This window comes from Azolla caroliniana, unplaced genomic scaffold, assembly GCF_043228905.1.
Source record: "Azolla caroliniana isolate FFs.n. ecotype wild unplaced genomic scaffold, voAzoCaro1.0.p SCAF_3, whole genome shotgun sequence".
NCBI classification, from domain to species: Eukaryota; Viridiplantae; Streptophyta; class Polypodiopsida; order Salviniales; family Salviniaceae; genus Azolla; species Azolla caroliniana.
The window spans coordinates 6,296,999-6,324,976 of NW_028230438.1; the positions used below are offsets into that span (position 1 = coordinate 6,296,999).

At 40.5% G+C, this 27,978-nt stretch overlaps 2 protein-coding genes across 3 annotated transcripts; one reads left to right on the top strand and one right to left on the bottom strand.

Moving 5' to 3' along the window:
• The first annotated feature begins 2,125 nt into the window (after nt 1-2,125).
• Nucleotides 2,126-4,278, top strand: LOC147866040 (endoplasmic reticulum oxidoreductin-2-like). The gene has a single exon (XM_087316409.1). The coding sequence runs from the start codon at nt 2,511-2,513 to the stop codon at nt 3,900-3,902; it is 1,392 nt and encodes a 463-aa protein (XP_087172535.1). The 5' UTR covers nt 2,126-2,510; the 3' UTR covers nt 3,903-4,278.
• Nucleotides 4,279-7,178: 2,900 nt separating this feature from the next.
• On the bottom strand, nt 7,179-20,072 carry LOC147866041 (sec23/sec24 transport family protein). 2 transcript variants are annotated; one of them, XM_087316412.1, is made up of 14 exons: nt 19,658-20,072; nt 19,490-19,558; nt 17,020-17,073; nt 12,653-12,825; nt 12,362-12,548; nt 12,043-12,188; nt 11,813-11,967; nt 10,012-10,093; nt 9,817-9,932; nt 9,387-9,482; nt 9,159-9,282; nt 8,114-8,388; nt 7,596-7,810; nt 7,179-7,489 (listed from the first exon to the last, which is right to left on the bottom strand). In XM_087316412.1, exons 1-14 carry the CDS (start codon nt 20,022-20,024, stop codon nt 7,278-7,280), a joined length of 2,271 nt encoding a protein of 756 aa, XP_087172538.1. In that variant the 5' UTR covers nt 20,025-20,072; the 3' UTR covers nt 7,179-7,277. The 2 variants fall into 2 exon arrangements, with proteins under 2 accessions (XP_087172538.1, XP_087172537.1); XM_087316411.1 differs by having other exon boundaries at nt 12,362-12,544; nt 12,649-12,825; nt 19,658-20,071.
• Nucleotides 20,073-27,978: the final 7,906 nt, after the last annotated feature.

Sequence of the window (27,978 nt, forward strand, 5' to 3'; positions counted from 1 at the left end):
GTGAACAAAATCTTGTGGCGAGTGTGTGCCAGTACCAAGTACGACTCAAAGTTGTAACAATGGTATGGGACATTGTCCAAGGCTTGGGTCCATCTCAATCCCTTCGCTCGGGGGTGGTCGAGTGGATCAACACCCCTCTTTCTCTCTTCATTTTCTTATACGTTTCCTTATTTTCATGCTTACATTAGAATAAATCTCTAACATTATGCATGCACACATAAGCAACAAATGAATTTAGTCATAAAGCTTTAGTCAATAAAATGTTGGGTTGAAATAGGAAAAGTAAATAGCACAAAACTAGATTAACTCTAAATATAGATTGGGGTGTCCCAATATCGCCCTTTGTTTAAGGGGCCTACACAATCCACGTTCACACATCAATATGTAAGCATAGTATTTTTCCACATAAGCACACAATCAAGAGTGTGCCCACAGGTTCAAGATAAAGGTATTGAGTTGAATCCACATTTTTCTCACATACAAGTGTCACTAAAGGTCGTGGTTTATGGTTCACAGAAGGATGTTTATATTCACTTGAAAAAGTGTATATAATGGTTTAATATAAAGAGTGTGCATATAAAGAGACACCCTGGAGATGGATATGCATATTTCTTTATTGCCATGAATTGTATTTGTTTTCTTTTTCCAATTGTTATCACCGATATGTTTGATGTATCTCTATGTGCTTCAACGGATGATGATTGACATTAGTTTGTATTTTTCCAATTGTAGTCGCCAATATGTTTGGTGTAACACTATGTGCTTCAAAACTAAGTTGACATTGACGTATTGGGGGTAAGGGGGGTGTGCTCGTGGCAAATTTCATTTGCGAAAATGTTTTGAAAAACAACACCAAAATGCCCATTCAAAGAGTCATCATGCAATAAAATTGCATTCAACTTCCATGATGATTCCATTCTCTTCGTCCATTCAGGGTTCTAACTTCTAACACATTTTCCATCCACCATGATTCCATTCGGAGAAGTCAAGCCTCCAGTGGGGTTGGTATACTTTCATATTCACAAATCTAAAATAATTTGGGTTTGGGAGGATATCAAAAGGTATAAAATATATATCAAGCAATGGAATAATGACATTATTCAAGGACTCAGGTTTCCATTTCGTCTTCCATTCAACTTGGGTTGTACACGTCCAAGAAATGGGAGTTGGGGATACCTACCCAATATTCATCCAATTTCAGATAGAATGACGACATCCCGTGGCCCATTCCCTTGTTTCAACTGAGAGATGGGAACAAACATACACTTTCATGTCAACACTAAAAGGGATCCATTTGAGATTGAAGGACAAGCCAAAAAGGTGTGAATTGATGAATATCAGACATTTTTTTTATCACAAGATAGGGTGGAGGCAGGCATTACCTCGATGGACGGGGCGTTGGGAACAAACAAAACACGCTCACGATTTTCTAAATAAGATGATGGTCGCATACCACTCGTTGGACACGAGTTTAGTTAGAACAACCGATAAATAGCTTCCTAAAACATTTCCAGAGATAATTAACATGACTTCTAACATTGAGGAAAGATAGCGAGGTGTCGTCTCGATTGCGAGACAATACACTTAGAGTTCATTGGTGCCATGATGAGGAGCTATAGGTAGAAGAAAGAAAGAGGTGGATGGGTGTGTGGACTCCCTATCATATGAGATTGATTATATATACATATATATATTATGTATGTATACACTAATGTACATATATACATGTATTATGTATACTTGTACATACATATACATATGAGATTGATTATACATACATATATACATGTATACTTTTGCATATCCATATGAGATTGACTATATATACATATATTATGTATGTATACATGTACATATATACATGTATACAATTATACTTGTGCATATACATATGAAATTGGTTATATATATACATATATTATGTATGTATAAGTGTACATATATACATGTATATTTGTACATATACATATGAGATTGGTTATATATATACATAGTATATGTACATATAATATAAACTTGTACTATACATACACTTATACATGTACAAGTATACATGTATGTATGTATATATACATGTGCATATTGTGTTGTTTTCTAGAAGGACCTACCCACCACACCCCCTATTCACTCTGTTCTTTTTCTCCTTCTTCTTCTTCTTCTTCTTCTTTGTACAGGAAGGACCAGATCCAAACCCTAATCAGATCCATCTGAAGATTGTGCAGACTAGTAATCTCTTGTGCATTGGGTCTTCCTTTGTTCTCTGATCCCCCTGATTCAGACAGTCTCAGGGTTAGGGTTAAGCGTAACATATTGGGGGGTAAAGGGGGGGGTGATAGAATTAGGGTAAAGGGTAAAATATTAGGGGTGGGAGAATCAGGGCTAGAGGTTAGGGCTTGGGTTAGAGAATCGGAATAAAGGCTTAAAGTTTAGGGTTAAATCATTAGTATAGTAAAAGAGTAATAGTTAAGAGCAAAGGGTTGAGAAAATTAGGGTTAGGGTGTAAGGGCAAGATGAAGATGAAGACATGCCTGACCGCAGTGGCGGTGGTTTTCCTGGCTGTGCTCATTGCGGTGTGCAGCGGCCGATTCTTCACATCTCGATGCCATTGCAGAGAAGGTGGTGGTATTAGAGACAATGCTCTTGGCTTCTCGAGCAAGCTTTCTGGCATGGTAGAAGATTGTTGCTGCGATTATTCAACAGTTAACGCCCTGAATAAACAAGTTCTTCATCCTCTCCTTCAGTCCCTGGTAAGTACTCCTTTTTTCCGATACTACAAAGCAAAGCTCTGGTGTGATTGTCCCTTCTGGCCAGACGATGGCATGTGTGTCCTCCGAGACTGTAGCGTGTGTGAATGTCCCGAAGACGAATTTCCGGAGAATTTCCGGAAAGAAATGTCCAGGCAGGGATCCCGGCGCCCACTTGATGACCTAATTTGTCAAGAGGGAAACCCACAAGCTACAGTGGATCGAACCCTTGATCCACAAGCTTTCACATGGAAGAGTAGAGATAATCCATGGACAGCCGATGATGAAAGAGATGAAAACGATGTCACTTATGTGAACCTCCTCTTGAACCCCGAACGATACACAGGTTATGAGGGACCATCGGCCTGTCGGATTTGGGATGCGGTCTACAATGAGAATGTGCTAGTGTCACCAAAAACTGGCCAAAATGTCGCCCCAAGTAGTTACCAAGACTCAAAATCACTGAATGGTGGACAGAAATCTCCACCTGAGAGCCGAGTATTGTATAAACTTATCTCGGGTTTGCATTCATCCATCTCCGTTCACATTGCTGCTGGCTATCTTTTAGATAAGAGCACCTCTCGATGGGGCACAAATGTTACCCTCCTACATGATAGGGTTACGAAGCATCCCGACCGTGTTCAAAACCTCTATTTCACCTTCTTGTTAGTGCTAAGGGCAGTAACGAAAGCTGCTGACTACCTTGTTCAAGCTGAATATGACACTGGAAACCCTATCGATGACCAAGCAACAGCAGAATCAGTCGTCCGGCTAGTGCGAAATGAACGCTTACAAGTGGCTTGTCCGAAACCCTTCGATGAAGCTAAGCTCTGGAAGGGCGCCGATGGAAGTGAGCTTTTGATGAGACTTCAAAGACAATTCCGGAACATCAGTGCTATCATGGATTGTGTCGGTTGTGAGAAATGTAGGCTTTGGGGTAAACTTCAGATTCTCGGGCTCGGAACCGCCCTCGAGATTCTCTTCTCGGAAGATTCCCCCCAGAACCCACCCGTGTTGCAAAGAAATGAAGTTATTGCCCTAATAAATCTTCTCAATCGATTGTCGGAATCATTATATTTCTTGCAAGAGCTTGCTCCCCTTGTGAAAGAGCCAGACTTGTTACGCTCTGTTTCCAAAGACAATGAGGTTGTAATTTGATTTCAGAATTTAATACTGTGGTCAAATGCCTAGGATTAAGTTCTCAAAAATATACTTCTAGATATACTTGGGTCTCTTCAAGTTTTTAATCTCCTATTTGGAGCTTAAAGTTTTGTATTCATTATACATACACATTAGCTTTCATAAGTCGTTTAAAAATATTACATTATCCACCTGAAATTTATTTCTCTCTTCCCTTCACGAGGGCAACATTTCAGAGCTTTATGATGATCGTAAAGCTGTATACAATTCTTGTAATGATCGATGTGATGTCTATTGGTTTTCAGCTCAGACATTTCGAACATTCTGATGTACAGAGCTTGGTAGTCATCAATTAAAATGGCTATTTATCTGATAATTCTGGAGACTTTCAAAAGATTGCATTGATCTTCTAAATTAGCATATTTGTAGCACACGTTTTAATTGACTAGTGAAGTTGAACCTCCTTTGGTATAATCTTCAATTTAAATTCTTATGTCTCTTGGCACTGCTCAATTTTGACTAGTATTTCCTGAAGCTTGCATGTGTGGTATAAGCATTGAAAGTTGATATTTGTGCTTTTTCCAAGTTATTTATTGGCAGATTTCACAGTTTGGCCCGATTTTAGTTATTATATAGTTACCTCTGATTCGGATCAATCCCCACAGTGCATATCCTGATGTCTGGATAATGAATTTCTACTCTTTTTACTCCTTGGAATGTATACAAGTTTACAACCATGGCCATTGGTTAGTGACTCTCCTACTTAGGTATATAAAGAAAATGATAAGCTGTGTAATTGATGACAAAGTTTGAGAACATGGTATCCTATCTCCCCGCCTATGTTTGGTAATGATGAGAATCATATGGAAATATGTGCATGGAACATGAAGATTTTAGGAGCTATAGTGATGAAAGCATATTGAAAATAATTGCATGGGTATGAATATGCTATGGGTTTTTTTATCAATTGGGTCATTTAATATAGTGTATTTTGTTGTATAGTTTAGTCATAGTATCCAAACTAAATGGGTTGTGGAGGCATTCTATTTGAAGAAATTATTCTTTTGCAATTCACTTTATAATATGTTTAGCTCTCATCAATGCGACGTGACAAACTTCTTGCGCTTCATATTCAATCCCTTTATTCATGGTGTAGTCCTAGACCCTTGTGAATTATTACGTTATTATGACTTGAAAGTAACATTAGCTTATAAAGGATGAAACTCTCTCAGGTAGTTATGCCATTAAGACATGGGAGTTGAATGGGCTCATGTTTGAAAACTCACATGGTGTGCCATTAAGACATTGGAGTTGAATGGGCTCATGTTTGAAATCCCAGATGCCAAGATTTGGGAAATGTTCATTGTGCACTTACTTCTTTCACTATGACTAATGTCCAAAAATTATATAAAAGCATTTGAATAAGAATTGTATGCATGAATGAGAACTTAATGCCTTTTGTTTTTTCGCATATACTTAGCATTTTAAATATACACTAAATATGCTTGTATAAGAAGAAAAGCCTTTAATGTATTTCATCAATAATTAGGACCAGATATATTAGAGATGTGTGTGAAACACATCTTGGTGAGTGCAAGAATAGCGAGCAACAATAGGGCATGTAAAGAGCCTCGTATCTCATTGATGAGGTGAAACTACATAGCCCTACTATTGAAAATTTAAAATTGAATAAAGTTTTCTTGGTAGATAAGATGTTTCAAGAGAAGCTTGGGCCAATCTTAACTTCACTTTCAGGCCACATTTTTTTCCAATTATCTTTTCCTAAGACTTCCACATTGAAAAACCTCATATGCATCAGGATGAGGTAACGAAGTGCCAAAAAGGGCAAAAGTTAGTTAGGTATTGGTTTTTAATTTCTTTCCAACAAATGTCCGACATAGATGGATTGTTTTTCTCTAAACTTGACAACCTTTAAGAAGAAGAATTTCTGGGGTTGTTCGATGAGGCAAAGCATTCCAAATATATTCCTAACACATCAACAGTATCTATAGATCCTTAGCATTTATTTGAATGTGGCTAGACATGCAAAACATCAAAGACAATATAATGTGCTCATAGAAGACCACAAGTTACGAAAATTACAATCAAGAGTGTGAGTGAGAAATAAAGAAACTAAGTAGGAACTTAACATGACTCATCAAGACTCTGACAATGAAAAATATTGTTCCCCTCATCTTGTAATATTGTTCATTATTCTCTTAATAAGACAGATAGAGACCGATCAATAGTTTATCTCTCACGTTGTGCTAGATTCTGTAGTGTCTTGATTATATGGAACTATGCGAAGTATGTTGTATCCATGCACATAACCTACAAATGAACAATCAATGAAGAAAATTCACAAATCCACAAGATGGTAAGGAGAATACAGTGCGGAGACATTGAAGCAAATGAGATTCAAAACATATAATATCATATATAAAACATAGTTTTTATGGTACTTGGCAAGCATGATAGTTTGACTAAACTAAAGATGTCCAAAGAGATACGATTGGTTTGTTGAGGAACTTTGCATAGAGTACACATTCAATGACCAAAATGAGATTCAATCTATGCATTTGAAGTCTTTGAATATCACAATGTAGTATTGTCGATTGACATACATCTCCATGCATAGGTATGCAATAAATCTGTTCTTGTTTTCCATTTCATGACATTTTTACTATTGCCACTAATGAAACGTGCACTTTCATCTCTAGTGTGAAATAAATACATCTCTGAAAGTAGGATGGAAATATGCATGACACACCACTTAACTATCAAAGTGCAAAAGCTTTTTTTTCTCATGAAACAAACAATCTGCATTGCTATAAATGAAAATGTATTGAGTGCGTAGGCCACACTAGATTGGTCTAATGATATGGCAATGTATTAAGGACTACTCCAAATACCTTAAAAGCCTGTTTAAGGGATATGGACGAGACCGCGCTGTACATGACACTTGTCTAGGCAGACATGCAAGCAGCTGTAGTACTCATTTAGGGAAGAACGTTTCCATGTGTTTTGACCGACTTTTCATACTGCCCCCAGACTCGTAAAAATACCACTTAGCACCATCAATATGGCGCTCCATAAAATATACAGCAGATATCGTAACTAGAGAACAAGTAGACGGACTGCAACTTATCGAGTTTATGAAACAGATAAGTATATATATGTCAGTCAACCAAAAATTACAGAAGAGCATGAAAAAAATTATATTGCATTTGTAAAACTCAAAATGAAAAACACTGGGATTTCCATCAGGATCCTCACAGGAGAGGAGAATAAATTAATGAAACTAACAAAATTTAGCTTGATCAAAGATTTCGTAAACCATTCAACTTTGATTTTCCTTTTGTTATTCACGTCAATGGTATATGCAATGGCATATCACTTCATATATTCCTTAACATTGTATGATACATGGTTCAAGAATGTAACAAAGCCCAGACCGTTGCCGATCCCTGTACCATCGACATCCTGCTCTTCAATAAGAAATTTATCAAATTGCTCTGTTCTATCATGGCCTTCTCTAAGCATAAGGAGCTTTGGTGTAATGCTTCTTTCTTGTTTCAACTTGTTGATGGTTGAGCGTAGCATACCTGATATACAAAACCCCATCTCTCTCTAAAATTAATAAAATACTGATGAATAAATAAAATGTTATGTATATGCAAGAATAAAAATCTTAAGTAAACAAACAATTACAGGTGTGTGGCAGTGGGAAAGGGAGCACATCATTTGCTGCAGCAGTATAATACACTATTAGAATGGTGAAAGCATCTAAGAAGAAGATTGGGCTGCTGCTTGTTGTGAGGGCTGCCCGACTCAATGAATGTCGAGGATATGCCTGTTTGTCTGGAGAACTGTATGAAGAAAGCACCGGATAGATCGCACGGAGTAGAGAACTAGGCTCAAGTGCACTGTAGCACAACAAGAACACAATTATAGTTGGAAAGATGACATTTTTTAGCATAAAGGTAGAAAATAACTTCTTAATTGACAAGACTTGGAAATTGAATGTCTTTTATGATTCATGTGTATCATAATGTGAATACATAGTTGGAAGTTAAAATATTTTAAAGCAATGTATACAAATTTTTTGTAATGTAGATAAAAGCCTTTCATCAAGCTAATATATATATGAGTGTAGTCTTCCATCTAATAAATATGTTTAGCAATTTAATACGACCTGTGAACACTGCAGAGAACGGTGAGCTTCATACCTGAAAAGGCACTGCAAGTATATTCGGTAGTCAGGATGTACCCCTTCCTCGTGGCATTGTAGAAGGGGATTCCTTAGTAATGCAAACACAAGCCGTGGTAATATTTGTAGCTTCGAACTCTGAGCGAATGATGTATCTAATCTGCTCAATGTACTTGGCTGACCAAATTGTGCCAACTTATAGAAGTCATTGTACTGAGCTGTCAGTATGACAAGCCAATCGTGCAGCAATAGCCTTGCTTCTTTTATACCTTCTTCTAAAGATGCATGTATTATCTGAAACAAAGTCATATATTTTAGAAATCAAATTATATATGTACATATTCATGAATGTGAGATCTGTTAGCGAATTTTCCATGAATCTAGGATATCATTTGGGCGCTAAAAATCTCAAGTATTGATATTCTGCTACCAAACATAATGCCATCCAACCTAAACCTAGCTTCTGATCATTCTCTGTTACCGGAAAGAGATGTCTGTATTCAATCGCCATCAATTTAACGCATATAATGGTCCTTTCATAAAAGAAGGACATCACTCCTCAATTACTATAAATCTCAAGTATTCATGTTCTGCTACCAAATAGCCTGCCATCATACCTACAACTAGCTTCTGATCATTCTCTATCACCAGAAAGAAATCTCCACATTCAATCGCCCATATAATGGTTCCTTTCACCATTGGAAGGCCATCACTCCTTGGCTTTTCATTTCTGACTATGCATTTCATTGGTTCATCATAGCATTCATGCATTCAGTCGGATCTTTTAACTTGTGCTGCAATCATATCCTATTATGTGCTTCATGATATCCAACTATGAGTTTGACAATACAATAGAGACTCCAAATATTGGCCATATACACACACATTTACAGATATTCTGAAAAATTTAGCAAGATTAGATAACTGTATAAGCATTTAGAGAAAGACATTCAGATAGGTACATCTGTGTGAAAGAACATAAACTCTAACCATAATGGGTGTAAGTATCACCATAGTGCACAAATACAAGATTATGAAATGCATGATAAGAAGTTATATCTCACCTTGTGAGTCAATATAGAAAGAACCACTTCTGAATCTGTGTTTTCATATAGTTCACCAACATTCCGTGCTACTTCTAATTGTACAGTTCTTAATCTTAACCTCCTTTTTAGGGTGAAAGCTTTCCTGTTCTCTCCAGCCACACATATGTCATCTTTCATTGTATCCAAGATAGATAGGTGCAAAAGAACAAGATATTGTATTTCTTAAGATTCCAGAAACCACCTCACCTTTCTGCCTGAGGATCAGTTTGTCCATTACCATCAGCAGGAACCATGATCGTGTATTGGAATGCAATTTGTATCGTTGGAAGCCCTTCCTTTGTTCTGCACAATAGTTTCATATATCTCTATTGTGCCCCATCCCACAGACCAATGCATACACAAAAACACACATAGATATATGCAATGTAGAAAACTCTTTAAGTTTCTGTTTGTATTATCTCATACAGATCTGAATGCTAAATTTACAGCTTAAGTCTTTTTCTTTTGCTACGATACCACACTTTATTGACTTGCTTCAAGCCAACTACATGAGGTTACAACTATATCCCTAGTCACCTCAATCTTGTTTCTTTTTCACCTGATGCATGTATGCACTATTTGGAATAGGTCAAAGGAAACAAACAAGAAAATGAATGACAGGTGAAATCTACTTAACCTGTCAAATCCTGAGATACTTGAAAATTCGAAATCATAAGCATATGTTGCATGTGAATCACAGCATATAATGTGTTGCACATTTTCGTATTGTGGATCTGGAAAGAAATGTCCATACTGTATCCAAACTAGTGAAACAGGGGACATTGTATTCATCATGGAAAAACACTGAGATTAGCGTGCACATGACACTTACAGCCCGAGATGGTTTAAACTCTGCAGAAGTTCTCAACTTGAAGATGCAACCAAATGCATAGGGTCGACTAAGCATGCGATACCTACAGAATTCATGAATTAGATCAGCAGTAGCTTCAGAATAACAGCATTAAAAAAGCCAACATATTTTACTAATTCGGAAACAAAACGTGACATTGAAGCATGCAATGCATGTGGCTATTGGATAACTTTTCATCTGTGAATATTTTGTGATTAATGTTGCTCAATATCAAAACTAAACTGCACCCACCCTCAAATATGATATTATCTTTCAATGATGTTATTTCACGTGATAGCAAATAACGGAATTGCAGAAATTCCCATTACAAGTGGAAATAAATTTCCAACAGAAAGCCTGTAGAGATATTCTGAATAATTACACGCTCCACAGCATGATCTTTCAGGTCACTGAGAAAGAAGTTGGTTCTTCATGACTTCAGGTTTTATCAATAAAGTAAAGTCTTTATTCCATGAGGAAAATACAATCTCAAGAAAAATAAATTGTCTCGCAGGAATAAATAAATAGCTTCAGTTTATGATAACTTATGCCTTTAAAAAAGAGGGGCTTTGAAACTTATGCAGTTGCAACTCAACTGTATTATTCAATGCTACACTGTTCTAATGCTTGTAATTTCATGTAGATTCTTCCATTTGGACACAGCACAAGAAATCTGAATATACTGATTCATAATACTACGCATATTGCAGAAGATTAATGATCCATTGACTATCTCAATTGTTTCTAAATCCATCCTCTTTTGCTTTTGTTTTTTGTCTCGGTTGTTTTGTGAGAGCCCTTACTTGTAGTTTGGAATCACTTTCGCAGAGTTTATACAGTGATGATGTATTGGTTTCATGTTCACACTTGGCGCTAGAAGCTTAATATCTATATCAAAACAATAGGACACTATATCCAGAGATGCAAAAAATAAAAAGAGAAAGGTGTTGAGGTCAACCACAAGAGTGGATACTTGATGAAGGACTGACGTACAAAAAAATTCGAAATTGGATTGCCAAATGTCCCATAGACTGTTCTGGGGGTGATGACCAAGGTCTTTTAGAATTAACAAGAGCAGGATTAGAGGCACATCATGTCCATTCTACTGCTGTAACAATCAGAGAAGCAATTAATAAGCTCCTTCAGAGCATATGAAATGGCTGGTCAAAGAAAATGAGACCTCTATAAGAAATGATTTCTGATTAGCATAAGAAAGTGTAAATTTCCATAATGCCATTCCATATACCAGGATTTCACAATGTTCCCAAACTCTTCTTAGTAGGATTGCAACCACATTTTGTGATGCTGCCACAATTTCTGGTGATCCTGCTAAAGGCTGTTTTCCAATATATGCAAATGTGTAAACAGGCAGCAAGGTAGAATGTTTGACTGATACCTTTCAGGTGTCAAGGTAATCAGTTTTGAACAGTTGAGTCCTAACCAGCACGTGACTGTTCGAAATAAGTTTGGCTAAATAATCCATCACGCTGACACTTTTGCATAAAATGTTGGTTGGCTCAGTTCTCACTTTTTTTGTTTTCATGGTGGCATGGGAAGTTTCAGGAATCTTATGACCCATAGATTCCAAATGTACACAATTCTGCTTTCTACCATTTTAAAGCCCTACATATCATACAATGCAGGAATTTAAGCACAATTAAATGTGACACACACGGCAACATCCAATAACCAAGTTACATCATAGAGGTAATTTCATACTTCACAACAAAATGTGAGATGGGAACAAGTTTTAAGTTTGACGCAGAAACAAAAGAAGGCTTACAAATCTTGAGGCAGTGTTGAATCATCTACACTGGAATACAGGAACAAAAAGCCTCCACTATTAATGCTTAAGTACTTCAGTGAAGCCAAGTCTGTATATTCATTTGTGATCGCAAAAATGTCAACACAAACTCCTGATTGAACAGCCTCTCCAGCCTGAGAGCCAGTCAAATGAATGAAAATGGTAAATGGTGTGAGAAAAACTGGTATAATTAGAGGATTTACACTCACAAGAAGCTTGTAGAAAGGAGTTTGTTCAGGAAGCAATGCTTTATCAGCATCTTCCCCCTTGCTTGCATATTGCTCACCATACCTCCTAGTGTCAAGTTGTCCAGCTCCATAATCCGGTGCACCGGACAGGAATGCAAAAACACGTGCTGCAAAGCAGCAAAACAGATCATTAGAACATGTATGAACTTATGGCAAAGGGGCAATGTAAGATGCTCTAAGGCAATAGTTTAAAGATCTTTGATCTCCTTGTTACATTCACATGATTCTCATAATTAAACAGTTCTCTGAAATCACTATTTTAGGAAATACAGCCGTTTACCCATCGCAAAAGTGACACCATGCTCAGCCCCCAGATAATTTGACAATGCATCCATGGCAACACCAAAGCCTCTTCCACCCATGGTGACCCCTTCAATGCCTTGACCTGCAGCAGTTGTCCTCTCCCATGAACTGGTGGGTTTCAATGTTTCCAAGGCGGCTGCAATATTTTCTTTATTTTTGTCTACCTGCAATGTTCCATTGACTTCTCATTCGGTGTAGATCTTAATCAACACAAACCTAAACCATGTGTCGTATAACAATGAAGAAAAAACTAGTGTATTCAACATACAGGTGCCAAGAAGGAGCTCAGAGGCATAGCATCCTCCAGATCAACAGGGATATGTCCATCCAACTCTGGGGGTATTATAACATTTTTCACAACAGGAACAGGGCCTTGTACATCATATAGTCCAATCTTATGGCTGAAAGTTGCCAGTCCAAAAAGAACCCCAGGCTCTAATGCTGCAAGCAAAGTTCCATAAAGGTCAAAAGGCATGTTCAAGTATGATGATTCAGTCAAAGACATCAAACAAGGAAATCTCTTATGACGTTACTCGACATTACAATCACCCATATTTTTATGCAATGAGAGCATGACTTTCATGTTTAATGGTTTACAATTTCCAATCTATTATAAAATTAAGCTATATCTTTACCTTTAACAGAATCCTAGGCTCACAAATTTGAGCTAGAAAGAAAGAAGGAAAGCTATATTAGCATCTTTTAGGAGGCCAAAATGGCCTACATTAAAGATAGATTAACATTTACTAGCAGCCCAAATTGTCCTATGAAACATATGGGTGAATTCACGTCATCCATAAACAGAAATTAAAGCTCTAGGTTTCCTAAAGCTCCATGATCTTAATCTAATGCATGTTGTGGAATGACTTATTGAGAGGGTTTATAACCATGAACTGCATAACTAATATGTATGAGCGCAGTGGTGAGTAGACTTCATATCCGAGGTTGGTGGATCAGTGAAATGAGGCTATGACGAAGTTTTCACAAGTGCATCTGGGTGTACTCATGCAGATCGGACACAGCATGCAATGACTTCTATGATATGGTGATGGTATGGACCATGTGTCTTAATATACAGGTACATGCAGTTCACATTGTCAGCGGCATTCATTTGCTTGCGCTATGGTGCCTCCTCAGCATGTTGTTAGTGAAGGTAAGCAGCTATGGAAGAAATCAATTATGTACTTGTCGTTGCATCTTGCATGCTAATATTAGGGTTCATTGCCTCTGCTTTTGAAGCTCGAGCAAAATTTTGCCAAACTGCCTTGGGTCAGTCTTCCCCATCATTTGTCAAATTGTAGTGGAATTTGTAGAAGGTGGCGTACTTCTCTTTGGTGGGGTTGAAAGATGGGCACCTACACATAACATGTTTCTCTCTTTCAATCTCTTCTTCAAATAATTTGCAAAATCTTCCAGTTCTAGGTATGTGAAATATTGATTCTACCTTCAATCTCTTGTTGGTGAGAAGAAATTTTGAGCCAGTCTATTACTTTTTTAGCACTATGAGGCATGCAAACATCCATATACCTCAGTCTCCGTATGAATCTTTCATGAAATGACTGTGGTAGGCTATATTTTGCAGAGGTGGATCCCTAAGTCTTTTCGTTATACTTGTGTTAGACCATATTTGTTGCTGCAATAACCTTGTTCTTTTCATCATTTTGGTGACGTGTAAAATATTGAAACGATGGTTAGTTCTCAATTTCGAGAACATTGTTACTGAATCACTTCGTCACCTATGAGTATCGTCATCCTTCCGCCTGTTCTATTATCACTATTTTCAGGGGTGCTTCAAAAGTCTTATGCTAATTCTTTAAGGTGGCAATGGTTCCAATGTAGTTGATGTGATTCACTAAGAAGAAACAAAGAAAGAAGCATCAGCATCCTATTTGTGTAGTCATTGATTGAGCTTGTAGCATGAGAAGCTATCGAGTTAAAGGAAGTCATGATTTTCTTTGTCAATGAGATCTTGTGATTGTATTGTTGTCCTTCAACCACTCCTCTATGTCTCTTGAGTTCTAGCAAAAAGAGTCCCATGCATTGCTGCTCTTCGTATTCCATAACCTTGCATAGCCTTGTTTGAGAGGCAGTTATTTCATAAAAAACACCACAATGGAAGACAAGGAATTTTTCTGATTTAATCCCCAATGGTCCAGTTGGCAGATACATTCTTCCATATGTTTGAGCATATCTGCCTATCTCAATCTCTGATCAATGTGAAAAGATCCTAAGCTGCCATATCACACTATAGAGCGGATGAAATAGATGTGTCCATATATGGGGGCCTGATGAGAAATTCACCCTGTGATGGGTGGAAAAAGGGGGCCTTATAGTGAGCCGTCTTCCTACTAAGAATCACCCCCCGCGGATACATTATTCTTGAGTGCATTCTGCCTATCTCAATCTATGATATTGTGAAGAGATCCTAAGCTGCCCTATCAAAGCTATGAAGGGGATCAGATAGATGTGTATTCATATAAAAGGTCCAGATGATAAATGCAACTTGCAATGGGTGGAAAAAAAAGGGATTTCTAGTAGACCATCTTCTTACTAGTAACCACTTTCTGTCCTAATCCAATTTAACAATATCAGTTCAGATCATTCCACTATTTTCCATCTCGGTCATGTCCAAATAGGACAATCGAAACTATATTGGAATGGGGATAATACATCTATATTTATGCCATGTGATTCGAACCATTTACACATTTCAGCACAGGAACAATGATTATCTCCATGTACTACCAGATTTTTGTTTTTGACAGCTCCTAAATCTGTTGGATACAGGTCATTTATTGGAACAAAGTCTCATTCACTATTGGTGTTGCTCCCATCTCAGCCAGATTATATCATGGGGAACCAATACCAATGGTCTCTCAAAATCAACCAGTTATGTGCTACTGATTGGTCCCATCTCATGAGAACGATCATCGAGACTAAAGATCTCTGAAAATCAATCCAGTTATGTGTCCCACGAAGGCTCTGTCTCCACAGCTTAATTTGTAGTTCTTTGAACTGAGAGGAAGTGACCTACAGTTTGTTTTTGGTACCACCTGTGTGTAATGGTGAACTTGGAGAAGCCACTTCTCCTAGCACATCCCTATTCAACTAAGATTTGTTCCCTATTTATTTAAAGCTTGATTCTACTGTTTGGTAGCCCAACAGCTACACTTACCACATCCCCCTTTCTATAAATTGGCTATTCTAGCCTGCTTTCTAAACCACTTACTTTGTAACTAAAGAATAAGCATAGGTCGATTGGCTACGTGTTTCTATTTTTCTTCTAACTCTATTCTGCTACAGCTGTGTAACAGCTTTTCTCACACCAATGGCCTCTAGCAAAAAAGAAATATATATTAAACACCTTTAAAAGGCCAAACTGACCTATATGACCGAGCAAGAGATTACACCCTGAAATGTGTCTCATCTTTGAGAACAACAAACCAAAGTACATATGACTAAACATAGGGTAATAAAGAATTTACGTTATTGAGACAACATGGGCCACTTCAATATGAGGAGGTCACCCTGAAAACCACGTGTAGTAGAACAAGAAAACTTAAGAATATCACAGGTAGGTTTGTAGAACCTTGAAATAACATGTAAACTTTGTTTCCCTTTTTCTAGCTTTACTATTTTACCCTTTGGTTTCTCCTCTGTCACACTTTTCTATTTCTCACCACCCACCCACACTTATCTTTCCCTCCCAGTAACAGCCACGTCTGGTATTGCAACATACCATGACTGTGGATAACCTTGCTGCTTTTCAAGCAAAGATGACTGGGTTGAGTTAGTTGTCCGTTAGCAATGTACTAGAGTTTATCACGGAATGTGTTATTGGTTTCAATCCATTTATCCAACATTCTCTGAAGAGGCATTTCTTTTGTCACAATAGATTATAAGTGAGATAGCAGAGTTCACATGTGCATCAAAAAGAGCAGCTTGCTCCAAGCATATTTGTTTAAAAAGAGTATCACAACTTCAAGCTACATCAAGATGAGACCAACCATGATTTGTAATTTGAGTACCATATTACTCCACATCGCATCCTTTTGAATTTCATATATTATCAACTGATACACAAACATTTATCTACGTAGTATCTGTACCTGTGAATCACAAACATTTAAGTATCTGTTTATCATAGTAGTGAATGGTAATTGTAAGTTGATATGCAGGAATAAATCGTAATTCTATCATTTGCAGCTTACCCTAAATGCTGCAAACAGCTCAAGATTCATAAAAATTAATTTATCTATGATACTCTGCCTGGTGGTGCTGTTTCAGTTCCTTCCTGTTCTAATAGTGAAGGATTAATAAGAAAACGACATCCAGTACTCATCATTGAAAAAAGGTCAAAATAATTTGTTATTCAAGTTTAATTGAATTCCCAATATAATTGAATTGCTTCATCACAGTTTATTATAAATCAAAATACCCTCACTTCTAAGCTGAATTGCATTACGATTATTTTACCTAATTTTGATTTGGTTCAATATATCACCAAAAAAAAATGTTTGATAGCCTCATTTTAATTTGAAAGTCCTAAAAACATGAGAAAATACATATTTATATTGATAGCAATACAGCACACGTTTGTAATAATCATCCACAATGCAAGAGGAGAGTAGTCACCTTCTAATGCTGCTAAGAGTGCACTTCTTACAAGCTCCAAAAATTCTTCCGAAGCTGCAAGACATAATCAGGTAACTGATTAATTTTTGAAGTTAAATTATAACCAGGCATGTTTTCTGCATCTAGTTTATTATTCTACATGCAATGATAACCTACAACCACAACATATCTAAATGCATCGAGTGGAAGAATTTCACTGTGATTGGAAGTCAAACTATTTTGCAGCTCCTATATTATGAAACAATTCCTAGGGAAACAATATGAATCTTACTTTAACATCTCATCCATTAGAGAGCTCCTAAATTCATTTCCAATTGCAGAGCAGATTCCTCTTACAAGATCACAAATCAAACTTAACAAAATATGAATGCATGCAAAAACATTCCAATTCCATAGAAGCAAGGTCATTCTAATGACCATTGAGTTGTTCGGAAATCCATGCATGGTCTTCAGTAGAATTTCTTTAAATTACATTAAAAGTATGCAGCATATGGTATATCCATGTGATTTTATTTTTAAATGAAGAAAAATAGACTGGATCCAAATAAGAAATTATGACTGCGACAAATTCAGCATGTGAACTAAACAGCATTTTGGATTTCAGGTGTGAATTTCTTTCAAGGAAAGATGTGATATTGTAAAAGACAAAATTGTCATCTTTTAGGGGAATGAAGATCATGTAATTAGTATTGGGAATTTCTTAATCATTATTCAAAACAGTATCACACTTTGAACCTTGCCAGGAAAGATCTACAGGGATGTCATTCTTTGGCCAGATATTCCAGCCTTCACAAAATTCCGTAAGGAAGGGTTCTCATCTTTCTCTCTACTACTGGATCTTCCTCACACACAACTGACGAAAGAGACCCTTTGGGGGGCATTCGGTTATCTTTGCCTAATCTTCTTTTGCTCGACTTCATAGCCAATAATAAATCTGATAAACTAATGATCTTTTACCAGTTTCTAAGTTACAACCAACCAATATGCATACTAATTGACTACGAACAGAATCTCCATTTATCTGCTTTTCGTTTAATTACAAAGTTGTTTCAGTTCATTGAGATTCTAGGCCCATGATATAGCCTGCAGTTTATGGCATGCCTACCAAGGTTGGATACAGTTTCCCGAATCTCATGATCAGAAATTGCATCTCCCCAATACCTTTTACTTTTAAAAATGGCCTTCCCTCTCAATGTCCAGAAACCCACACCAATGCATTATTTTTCAATATTGGATTCCCTCTCAATGTCCAGAACCTACATGACACAATAAAAAATCTTAATGAGTATTCTGTAACCACCCACTGACGTGTGACTCCTAAACTCTGCACACATGGATACTCATTTCTCACATCATTAATGCCCTTAGATGTGAGATTGATCAGGTAACTATTTCCTCGCAACAGCCAGATAAAGAAAAGTTGGTGTGAAGATGTTCCCCAAGAGAGGATATATCAGTTCTCCCACACACAACTTGAGACCAAGGAGTACTAGCCTTGTCAGTCTCCAATATATTCTGAGAGTCAAGGGTACCAGAGTCAAATGAGATGATGGACATGTCCATAGACATGAACAAGGACAGAGATGACGACAGGGGGGTGGGGATGGCATAAATATGTGCACACACATATATATGCTTATGGGGGATTGAACAAATTATTACCAGTGTATTCATTCTTTAACCCTACTGCACTGTCCCGAAATGGCATCCCTTGTGACAAACGGACAACGGGGTGCATGCTGTCATTTTTGCCGGTTTTCCATCCCAGAGTTCACATCACCTGTGGAGACGACATTTCATGTCCCAAGCATCTATCCCCCGTGATTCTAGTAGGAGCGGTTACACTTTACAGATAGTTTCAGTCCCCCATTCAAAAACAGACCACCCTCTCAGTGCGGTTAACAGAGTTGCGCAAAATGGTGGTTCTTTTGAAGCAAAATAATATATAAGCACCAACTACCCTCTTCAGTACGATCAACAGAGAGAGTGATAGAGTTAATACAGTAGATGGATTAGTTGTGAGAGTTAACAACCTAATGTATTATAGGAAACTAAGAGTTCACAGGTTAGTTGTCACTATCAGATCCTGAGTCGAATTTGTGTATGGTTGATTAGGAGCACATGAGATAGAGCTCCCTTTATCATAAACACGCTTCAGCTCTTTGCTAATATCCATTGTTTCTTTGTGCTGATCAACTGCTTGTACTAGCAATTACTTCCGCAGCTAACATTTGATCTCAGTGCTTGATTATGGAACCAAATGTTACGTTTTTAACTTATCAGACTTTTCAAACGAGGATTAATCACTGAGAACTTATTTGCTGACATATCCCATCAATATTCTCGTGTATGGGCAGGTGGCGCCTCATCATCTGCTAGAAAATTGTGACCAAACAGATCCACAACTATATAGAACGAATTTTCCCTTACCAGACTTATTTGGAGCTATATGGGAAGAATTTGCCCTTACCAGACAGATCGACAGCTGCAACGAATACCGGTTTTCCTTTAAATTCATCTTTGCTCCCGGGATCATCATCTGCTCAGATATAAACATGTTGTGGAAAAAAAAACAAAGCCAATCAAATGCTTGTGACAATAACTACTTGCATTGATAAAAGAAGAAGGAAAAACTAACCCAGAGGAAGCTCAATGTCAATAAATGAGGAAGAAAGCTCATGGCAAGGTTCTGGAGGAGAAGAAGAAGAAGGCGCAGAAAACCTTGCAGCATCGGCATCGGAGAGAGAATTGAGCGAATCGCAGAGCACACATCGCCATGCATGTCTGTCGATCTCGCAGGGAGAACAGAGATATGCCCAGCAATTCTCGCAGCGAGGAAGGGGAGGGGGGTGAGGATCCTCCTTGTTCCGAGCTATGATGACAGGGGGTATGCCTTTCTCGTCGTGAGAAGAGAAGGGGGTGATGATGGCGCCCCAGGGGATGCCACTCCCTTCTTGCATCTTCAGATCTGGAGGGAATTTGGCCAGTGTGACTCGAACCGCCATGGCTAGGGAGGTGGGGAAGAGCTTTGAACAGCCCTACTTGCGGAGAGAAACCAGATGCTTCACAATGCAATCATCCGTGTGTGCAGCACATGTACAGAGAATGAAGGAGGAGATACACAGAGAATGCAGTCGATTCTCCTGGCCCCTGCAGCCTGCAGCCTGCTCCTGCTCTGCAGCAGAGAGAGACACTTTAGAGCCTTTTCACTAAATCGTTTGGTTTAAGTGGCTTGAGACTTCATAAACGGTTTGGTTCGTTTGTTTTATATAAATGGTTCGGTTCGGTCAGTTTGGTTTGGTTTCAAGGCAAAGAAGCCGAACCGAACCGAAACCCTGGCAGCCGATTCTTGTCCTGGGACTACCCCTTGCTCTACAGCCAGCGGAGACAATTTAGAGCCTTTTACTTAAATGGTTTGGTTTAAGTGGTTTAAGTGGTTTAAGCGGTTTAAGACTTCATAAACGGTTTGGTTTTTTTTTGTCTTCTATAAATGGTTCGGTTTAGTTTCAAGGCAAAAAAACCAAACAGAAACCAATCAAGCCTATAGCTAGTCATTCCACTCCCCCCCCCCCCCCCCCCCTCTTCCGTTATACCTTCCAGAGCCCTGTCAAAACCACCGAACAAACATAGGCTTGCCTCATTTCAGGAGTGCATGTAAACCCCCCTTGATGATGAGTTTTTCGCATCCAACATTTCGGAGCTCGTAGAGATTGCCCCACAACAACTTCGGTTGAAATTGTGACACGATATGTCATCACATAAGTATCTTGTTTAAGACCTCGATGACTCCTCCCTCCTCCAACATTTAGGCCTTGTTACATATGTCAAATGACAACCTTGATTGAAAATGTGGCTCACCTAAGTACCGATATATACATCCTCAATGTCTCCTTCACCTCCTACATTTAGGCCTTATTGAGAGTATCAAACAACAATTGAAACGTGACACGTCTCTCACAAGGTCAAATATTCCTTTGGACATCCGTAATTAAGGCTTACTTTGTCTCTATAATCACAAGAAAGTAGTAGAAGTTGTTTCCCTCTTGGATATAACCATAGTTAAAAGTTTGCTTTGTCTCTAGAATCACAAGAAAGTAATAGATCTTGTCTTCCCCTCTTGGGTAACCATTAGTTAAAGCTTGCTTTGTTTATTGAGCTTAAGAACATAGTCACACTACATAGAGAGAGAGAGAGAGAGAATTAAATATATCCTTTAACACCTCTTAGGAGACCATAATTACCGACAAGAACAAACAAGGGAGTGCATCTAAGATTTTTATCTCATTTAGAGATAAGATAAAGCCCATTCGCTCAAGTATAACAATTATTGTTTGTCATGGGAAATGAAGAGCACTGTGGTAGTTGTTGAGCAAATCCATCTCTTGTGGTGGAACTAAAAATGGTAAACTAATATTTGGTTCCATGTTGAGATGAGCTCGATATGAGCCGTGTTGATGAAGGCATGTGAAGGGAGCTGAGGGATCAATCACTTTGAATAAGTTGTTCCATGAGCGTGCCAATAGTTACCCATCAACTAAGTCGCCCGAGCTAGGGCGTCATATAACTAAGACGTCATTGGTCACCATTTACTTGAAAACCTATAAACACATCATTTTAGAGCATTTGAGGCTCTAGATGTCCAACTCTTGAAAGCCATGTCACACTAATGAATGGATATATTTTCAAAAGAAAAAAAAAACACTCTTGAAAGCGAGGATCTTTAATGAATGCATCTATCTTAGTGCTTTAATGTCAACAATACATGGGCAAGAATCATATGCGAGAAGCCTATAAAAGCCTAATGTTTTGCAACATCAAGGGCTCTCTCTTTCATTAATAAAAATGTCAAATTGTATGTATCTCCTTCCTTTGTTACGCCACCCCATTGGGAGGCTAGAGCCATTGTAGTCAATGTTGGGCAAAGTTCTTGACATAGGGTAACCATGTCATGTGGGTTTGGAATTTGTCTCGTATGAATTTCTGGAAATTAGTTGATTTTATTTTCCCAGTTGGCTTTTATGTAGGTCGTTTTTACAAATTTTACTCTGAGATTCTTTTGCATGTCTGTGACTCGGGTATGACTCCACAATCACAAACTTCTTTTCTCTTATTTCGTGCTCACTCATTTCCGTCTATTAATTTTATTGAATCTCTAGTCACAGTGATGGTGACAATAAGAAAATTGAAGTTTCCTTGTTGCTCGATGATGTGACTCTCAAGGTGTTCGTTGAGTAGCTCCTCAATATGCCCACACTCGAAGGCAACACAACTAATACCACTTGATAAGCTTGCTTAATTTGTTTGAACTATTATTTGGTCACAAGGATCAATTGAAACAATAAAACAAGGTACAAGCTTACATATATTGGTCAACTTGTGGTTATCATTCATATTATGAGATGGAATGGGCTTGGATAGATTGGAGGCCACTAAGGCCAATTGTGCTTGGATAGATTGGAGGGTTGCAACTAATTAGGAATTAGGCATGTTAATAGTTGTTGGTACTTTGTGCTCGGGGAAAGGGTGGAATCACAACGGGTTGTGTTACCGGCCGGCAAAGGAGTCCAGAGTGGGAAACGGAGAGCTAATTAAGTAGTAGGAATGTGGTTGTAATTAAGCTATGAGTGTGGACGGACGGACCGGAAACGGTATGTCGTTCCGGATCCGGACCGATCCCGAACAGGTGCGGATGGCACCGTGTTGTAATACAGACCGGAAACCTATTTAAAGGCCCGGATACAATGTAATAGTTAGCGGTTAATTAATGAAAGCTTAAGCGTTGTTATCTCTCTATGTTAATTGCCGTTCTGTCTTAATTGTTATATCTTACGCGTGTTATGAAAGACGATCCTAATAAGTAACTTAATTAAGTCGGATTAAGCATTGAAGTCTAATCCGGTTGCCGTAACACCCTTTGGTGAAGTGTCTCCCATAGACACCCTGTGTTAGGCCATTGTCCGGCCCGAAGAGTTAACACAGTTTTTGGCGACCACGATTCCTGCTTTTGCAGCGAACGACGGCACAGATGGATGTCTAGATCAACGCACGACCTAGTTACGGATCAAACTCGACGCCTTGCCGAAAGGCAAAGGAGACACGAGGCTTTCTAGCAAGCGGCGCAGGAAATTAGAGCGGATCGCTCGTTTTCCAACGTAATCCGGAGAGTAGCGGAGGACTCCCTCTGGTTACAGCAAACATCGCACCCGGACGACGGCAACAGCCTAAGCAGCCTCCGGGAAACCGAATCCCTTCTCCACGCGTTGGCAAACGGAGAAGGCGAAGCAGAGGCCTTTCCAGCATATGAATCGGACTCCGAAGGGGAATACAGCGTGCACACGAACTACCGTAGCAGCAACGAAACCCCGGGCGGACCGGAGGACGAAGGATCGGATACCTTACCGACACCGGAACCGGAACCGGAAGTGCTAACGCTGGAACCCCCGGAACCAGCAGAGGAAGAACGACCTCTGACACCGGAAGTCGAAGAGGAGAGGCCTCCGTCACCAAAGGAAGAGAAACAACTAACACCGGAATCAAATCGGGAAAGACCACCGACACCGGAGAAAAATCCGGAACGAGCACCAACACTACCAGCCCACGCACCGATACCGGACGACGACATGCCGTTCCAGTACTCCAAGTATAGAGATGATTCGGACGCGGAAGCTCATGTGCACGCCTTTGAACAGACATGGGAAGCCAACCATGTGTCCCAGCGATTGACACCGGAGGAAGAAGAACGCTCTAAGATAGCGGAGTTTGGCGTCACATTGGAGGGACCGGCAGCAAGATGGCGCCGGATGCAGGACCCGTCTACCATCAACACCTTTGCAGATTTAAAAGCTAAATTCTTGCATTTTTTTCAAAAGGAGGTGGACCAGACCGTAATGGTAGGCTTATTTTATAGCATCCGGCAAGAGGCAGGGGAGAGCATTCCCCAATTTGTCATTCGGTTTCAACGGATGCATAGCCAGCTTGCCCGTGCACCCCCGGAAAGAGGAATTACGGACGATATTCCTAAACGCGCTCCGGGAACCCCTACGCACAGTTTGCACGGTAATCGACTTCCGCACAAGTACCATCGACCAAGTCATTGACCGGGTGAGAGAGATGGAAAAGACAAGCTCCTGGCTCACACTGGGAGCACTTCAACGGGCGTTACCGTCCGATGAAGACCTCCGGTTTCGGCAAGCAATACAGTGCACAACCTGCTTGAATTCCGGACACTCGGCTCTAGAATGCACTATGAGGACGCAATGTGTAATCTGTCAATCCAAGAGCCATACGACGGATAGGTGTGAGTATAATCTGTTGAATCGGCAAGCACCGCCCGTCCGACAAATTGAGCCACGCAGCAGCCGGGATGAAGAAGACGAACGCTGGCGGCGAATGGACCGTGACTGACCGGCACAAGATGTCCGGTATGGCGAGCAACGGGAAAATGATGTCCGGTATGGCGATCGACGGGAAAATGATGTCCGGTACGGTGATCGGCGGGATAACTATGACCGGCATGATCGGTACCAGGATTACAATAGACGATACGAACATTACGACCGGGAGCACTCCCCCGGGTATCGTCAGCAACGGGAGGAATACGACAGATATAACGGGCAACCCCGTCAAGAGTACCATAATAAGAAGAGCTATAACAAAAAACGGCATTTTAAAAAAGGCGGCTACCCCCGGGATCCGGAACAAGGAGCTCCAAGTAGCCAACCGGTACAAAACCCCGCGCGTACCGTAGGACCTGCCCCGGGTACAACAGACAATGCCGAATCTAGCAATACCCGGAAGGCCTACTGCTACTACTGCCGACAGGAAGGCCATTATAGTAACCAATGCCCAGTGAAGAGCTATGAAAAACGACCGACGGTAAATATGGTAGTCCCTGAGGTGGCAGACCTGCAGTAGGTGACCACAAGGTCGAAGGGCATGGCCAAAGAATGGGAGACACAGGAGACCATCCGGAAACAAGCAACGGAATGGGTAAAGAAAGCAAACGAGCAAAATGTCACAGACTTACAGCAGCAAAAGGAGAACACCGCAGGGCTTGCCGGCGGCAGTCACTCCGAGAACGAGACATGGCAGGCGTTGCAAGAATGCCAGATTACGTTACCACTGGGAAGACTCCTACAACTCGTGCCAAGATTCACGGAAGGACTGAAGACGGCCATGACGGCAGGAGAACCATCACCATCACCGGCACCGGTACTCTTCTCGAATCCGGAGGAGGGACCAACAATGGTAGACACCAGCAGTCCGGTAATCACTACCATTGTAAAAGGGAAAGAACTCCCCGGCACAGTTATAGACGGAGGCTCTGGGGTAAATGTAATAAGCCTCCGGACATGTGATGACCTAGGAATCCACGAGTGGGAGCCGTGTCCGTTCTGGTTGCGGATGGCCGATACAAGCTCAATGCGGCCGACAGGATTAATACGAAAATTAGAAGTCACCGTCGGCGGTCATACATTTCACATCTCGGCCGTAGTGCTACAATTACAGGCACAAGGCGCATACCCACTATTGCTGGGGCGGCCATGGTTGAAAACGACACATATCAAACAAAATTGGCGAAAAAATATAATTACCTTCCGGCGAGGAAAAGCCAAGGTACGGGTACCAACACAGCCAAGGACGAGCACTGGCAAGGAATGTACACCGTTGTATGCGGAATGCGTCAACATGCTAGAAGGGTTAGCGGACGAAGAAGAAGCTCAATACTTGCAGGAAAACCCAAAGATCATACCCCTCTTCGAAATTGACATTGCCGAAGCAGTAGCACCATACTTACCGCAACCGGAAGAGGCGGAAGCAGAACCGGATAAAGACACAATCCGGGAGTTACGGCAAGCGCAGGAAGCGTTGGAACGGGAAATGGTCGTTTCACAGCGCGTAAAAGCATCGCAACTGGAAGAGGTGAATTTAGGCACCACGGACGAAGCAAAACCGGTGCACATCGCCAAGGAGATGAAGTCCGGAGACAAAACGGCGATGATAACACTTCTCACGGAATTTCGCGACATATTCGCTTGGTCATACGAAGACATGCGAGGACTCGACCCTCAGTTATACCAACATCAAGTGCACTTGAGCAAGGACGCAAAACCAGTGGCACAAAGACGGTACCGGATGAATCCCAATTATGCCGCCTGTCGAATACATGTGTATAATGGACGTATTCACACTATCCCGTTTTGGCCATTTATGTAATTAGCATAAAGGGTAGTTGCCCTAAGTCGGTCACTATATATAGTGACCTTGTAACCTTTTTGAAAGGTTGGGTGTTGTATTATTGCTTTATGGAATAAGAAGTCTTTTGTGTCTCTCTCCCTCTCTCTCTCTCTCTCTCTCTGTGCAACGACCTACAATCTGTCATACGCAGGTGCAGAAAAGAATCCATTGCTTCTTGATCTTCCGCATCGACACGGCCTTGTCTCCAACATCTGGTATCAGAGCGTGCACAGTAGTCGGTCCTTCAATCCGCTGTCGGCCGTCGTCTCAGCATTCGGTTTCCTGCGTCATTCGAAGAAGAGAGAAGAAGAAGAAAAAGAAAAAAAAACGAGGCTTGCATCTCCTCGCGTTAGATCCTCTTCGCTTGGAGTAAGCCAGCCGGTTGTACTCCGTTCCTTGTGATCGCAACGCTCGAGGTGAAATCCCCTTGTGCAACATTGACACGATCGCGCTCCACTCGGTTAAACGGCATCCGAAAAGGTCATTAAACGCTGCTCGCCGCTCGTTGTAACCACTCGGTGCAGATCGGTCTCAAGACAACAACCCCAATTCGCGCTTCATCCGGCTGATCGACATTCGGGAGGATCAGTTGGATCTGTCTCTCTCGTCGCTGCAGCCACCCGAAGCAGAATCGGTCCAGATAATCGGTTTCAATAATCGGTATTCGGCATATATATTCGAAGCGAACCGGGCTCACTCCGACTCGGCAACATTCGGGAAGACCAGTCGGTTCTGTCCCTCAAGTTACCGGAGTCAATTCGAGCAAGTTCCGAAGCCGAACCAACTCGGGTTCAAATCCGACTAGAACGATATCGGGTGAGCCAACCGGCTGCACTCCAACAAGGTTCGTAGTCAACTCCGAACCGAGCTTCGTCAACCGAAACCGAATTTGATGGCATCAACATCCGGCTCGTCAGAAATGAGTCTACGAAAGTTCGATGGATCGAACTTCAACTTCTGGAAGGAGCAAATGCAGGACTATCTCATAGTCAAGGGGCAAATCGATCCCATCGAAAATGAAGAACCTCCAGAAGGATACAAACCAATTGAGTGGCAGAAGCTGGACAGAATTGTCCGCGCCACGATTCGGATGCACCTATCGGAATCGGTATACTTTACGGTGCAATCGTGTACGACAGCATTCGAACTGTGGAAAACACTGTCGGACACTTACGAAAAGAAGGTCGCCGTAACGAAGATGTTTCTGATCCGGCGCCTCTACAACTTGCGGATGAAAGAATCCGATTCGGTTCAAGCACACCTCAATGAGTACGAAAGCATAAGCTCCCAAATCTCGTCACAGGGGACGGCAATCGAGGATGAACTCAGAGCAATGATACTCATGAGCAGCCTTCCCTCATCATGGGAAACTTTCGTCACAACCGTGTGCAACGCGTCAACCACGGCTGTTAAATACTCCGAAGTCACGAGCGCAATCCTGACCGAAGCAGCTCGGAGAAAGTCTTTCGCCAAAGACTCAATAGACGACGCTTACGTAGTACAAGGTTCGACAGACCGATCGAACATACGAGGAAGAGACTCCTTACGGCCGCCGAACAATCAGCGAAGACGGAGCCAGTCACGGGATAACCGAATCTGCAACTATTGCAAGAAACCCGGACACATCAAAGCCGACTGCCGCGCACTCAAGAACAAGAACAACAAGAAGAGTGGCCGGCATGAGGAGATCAATTACGTCAGCTTCTCAGCTGATGTGCTACC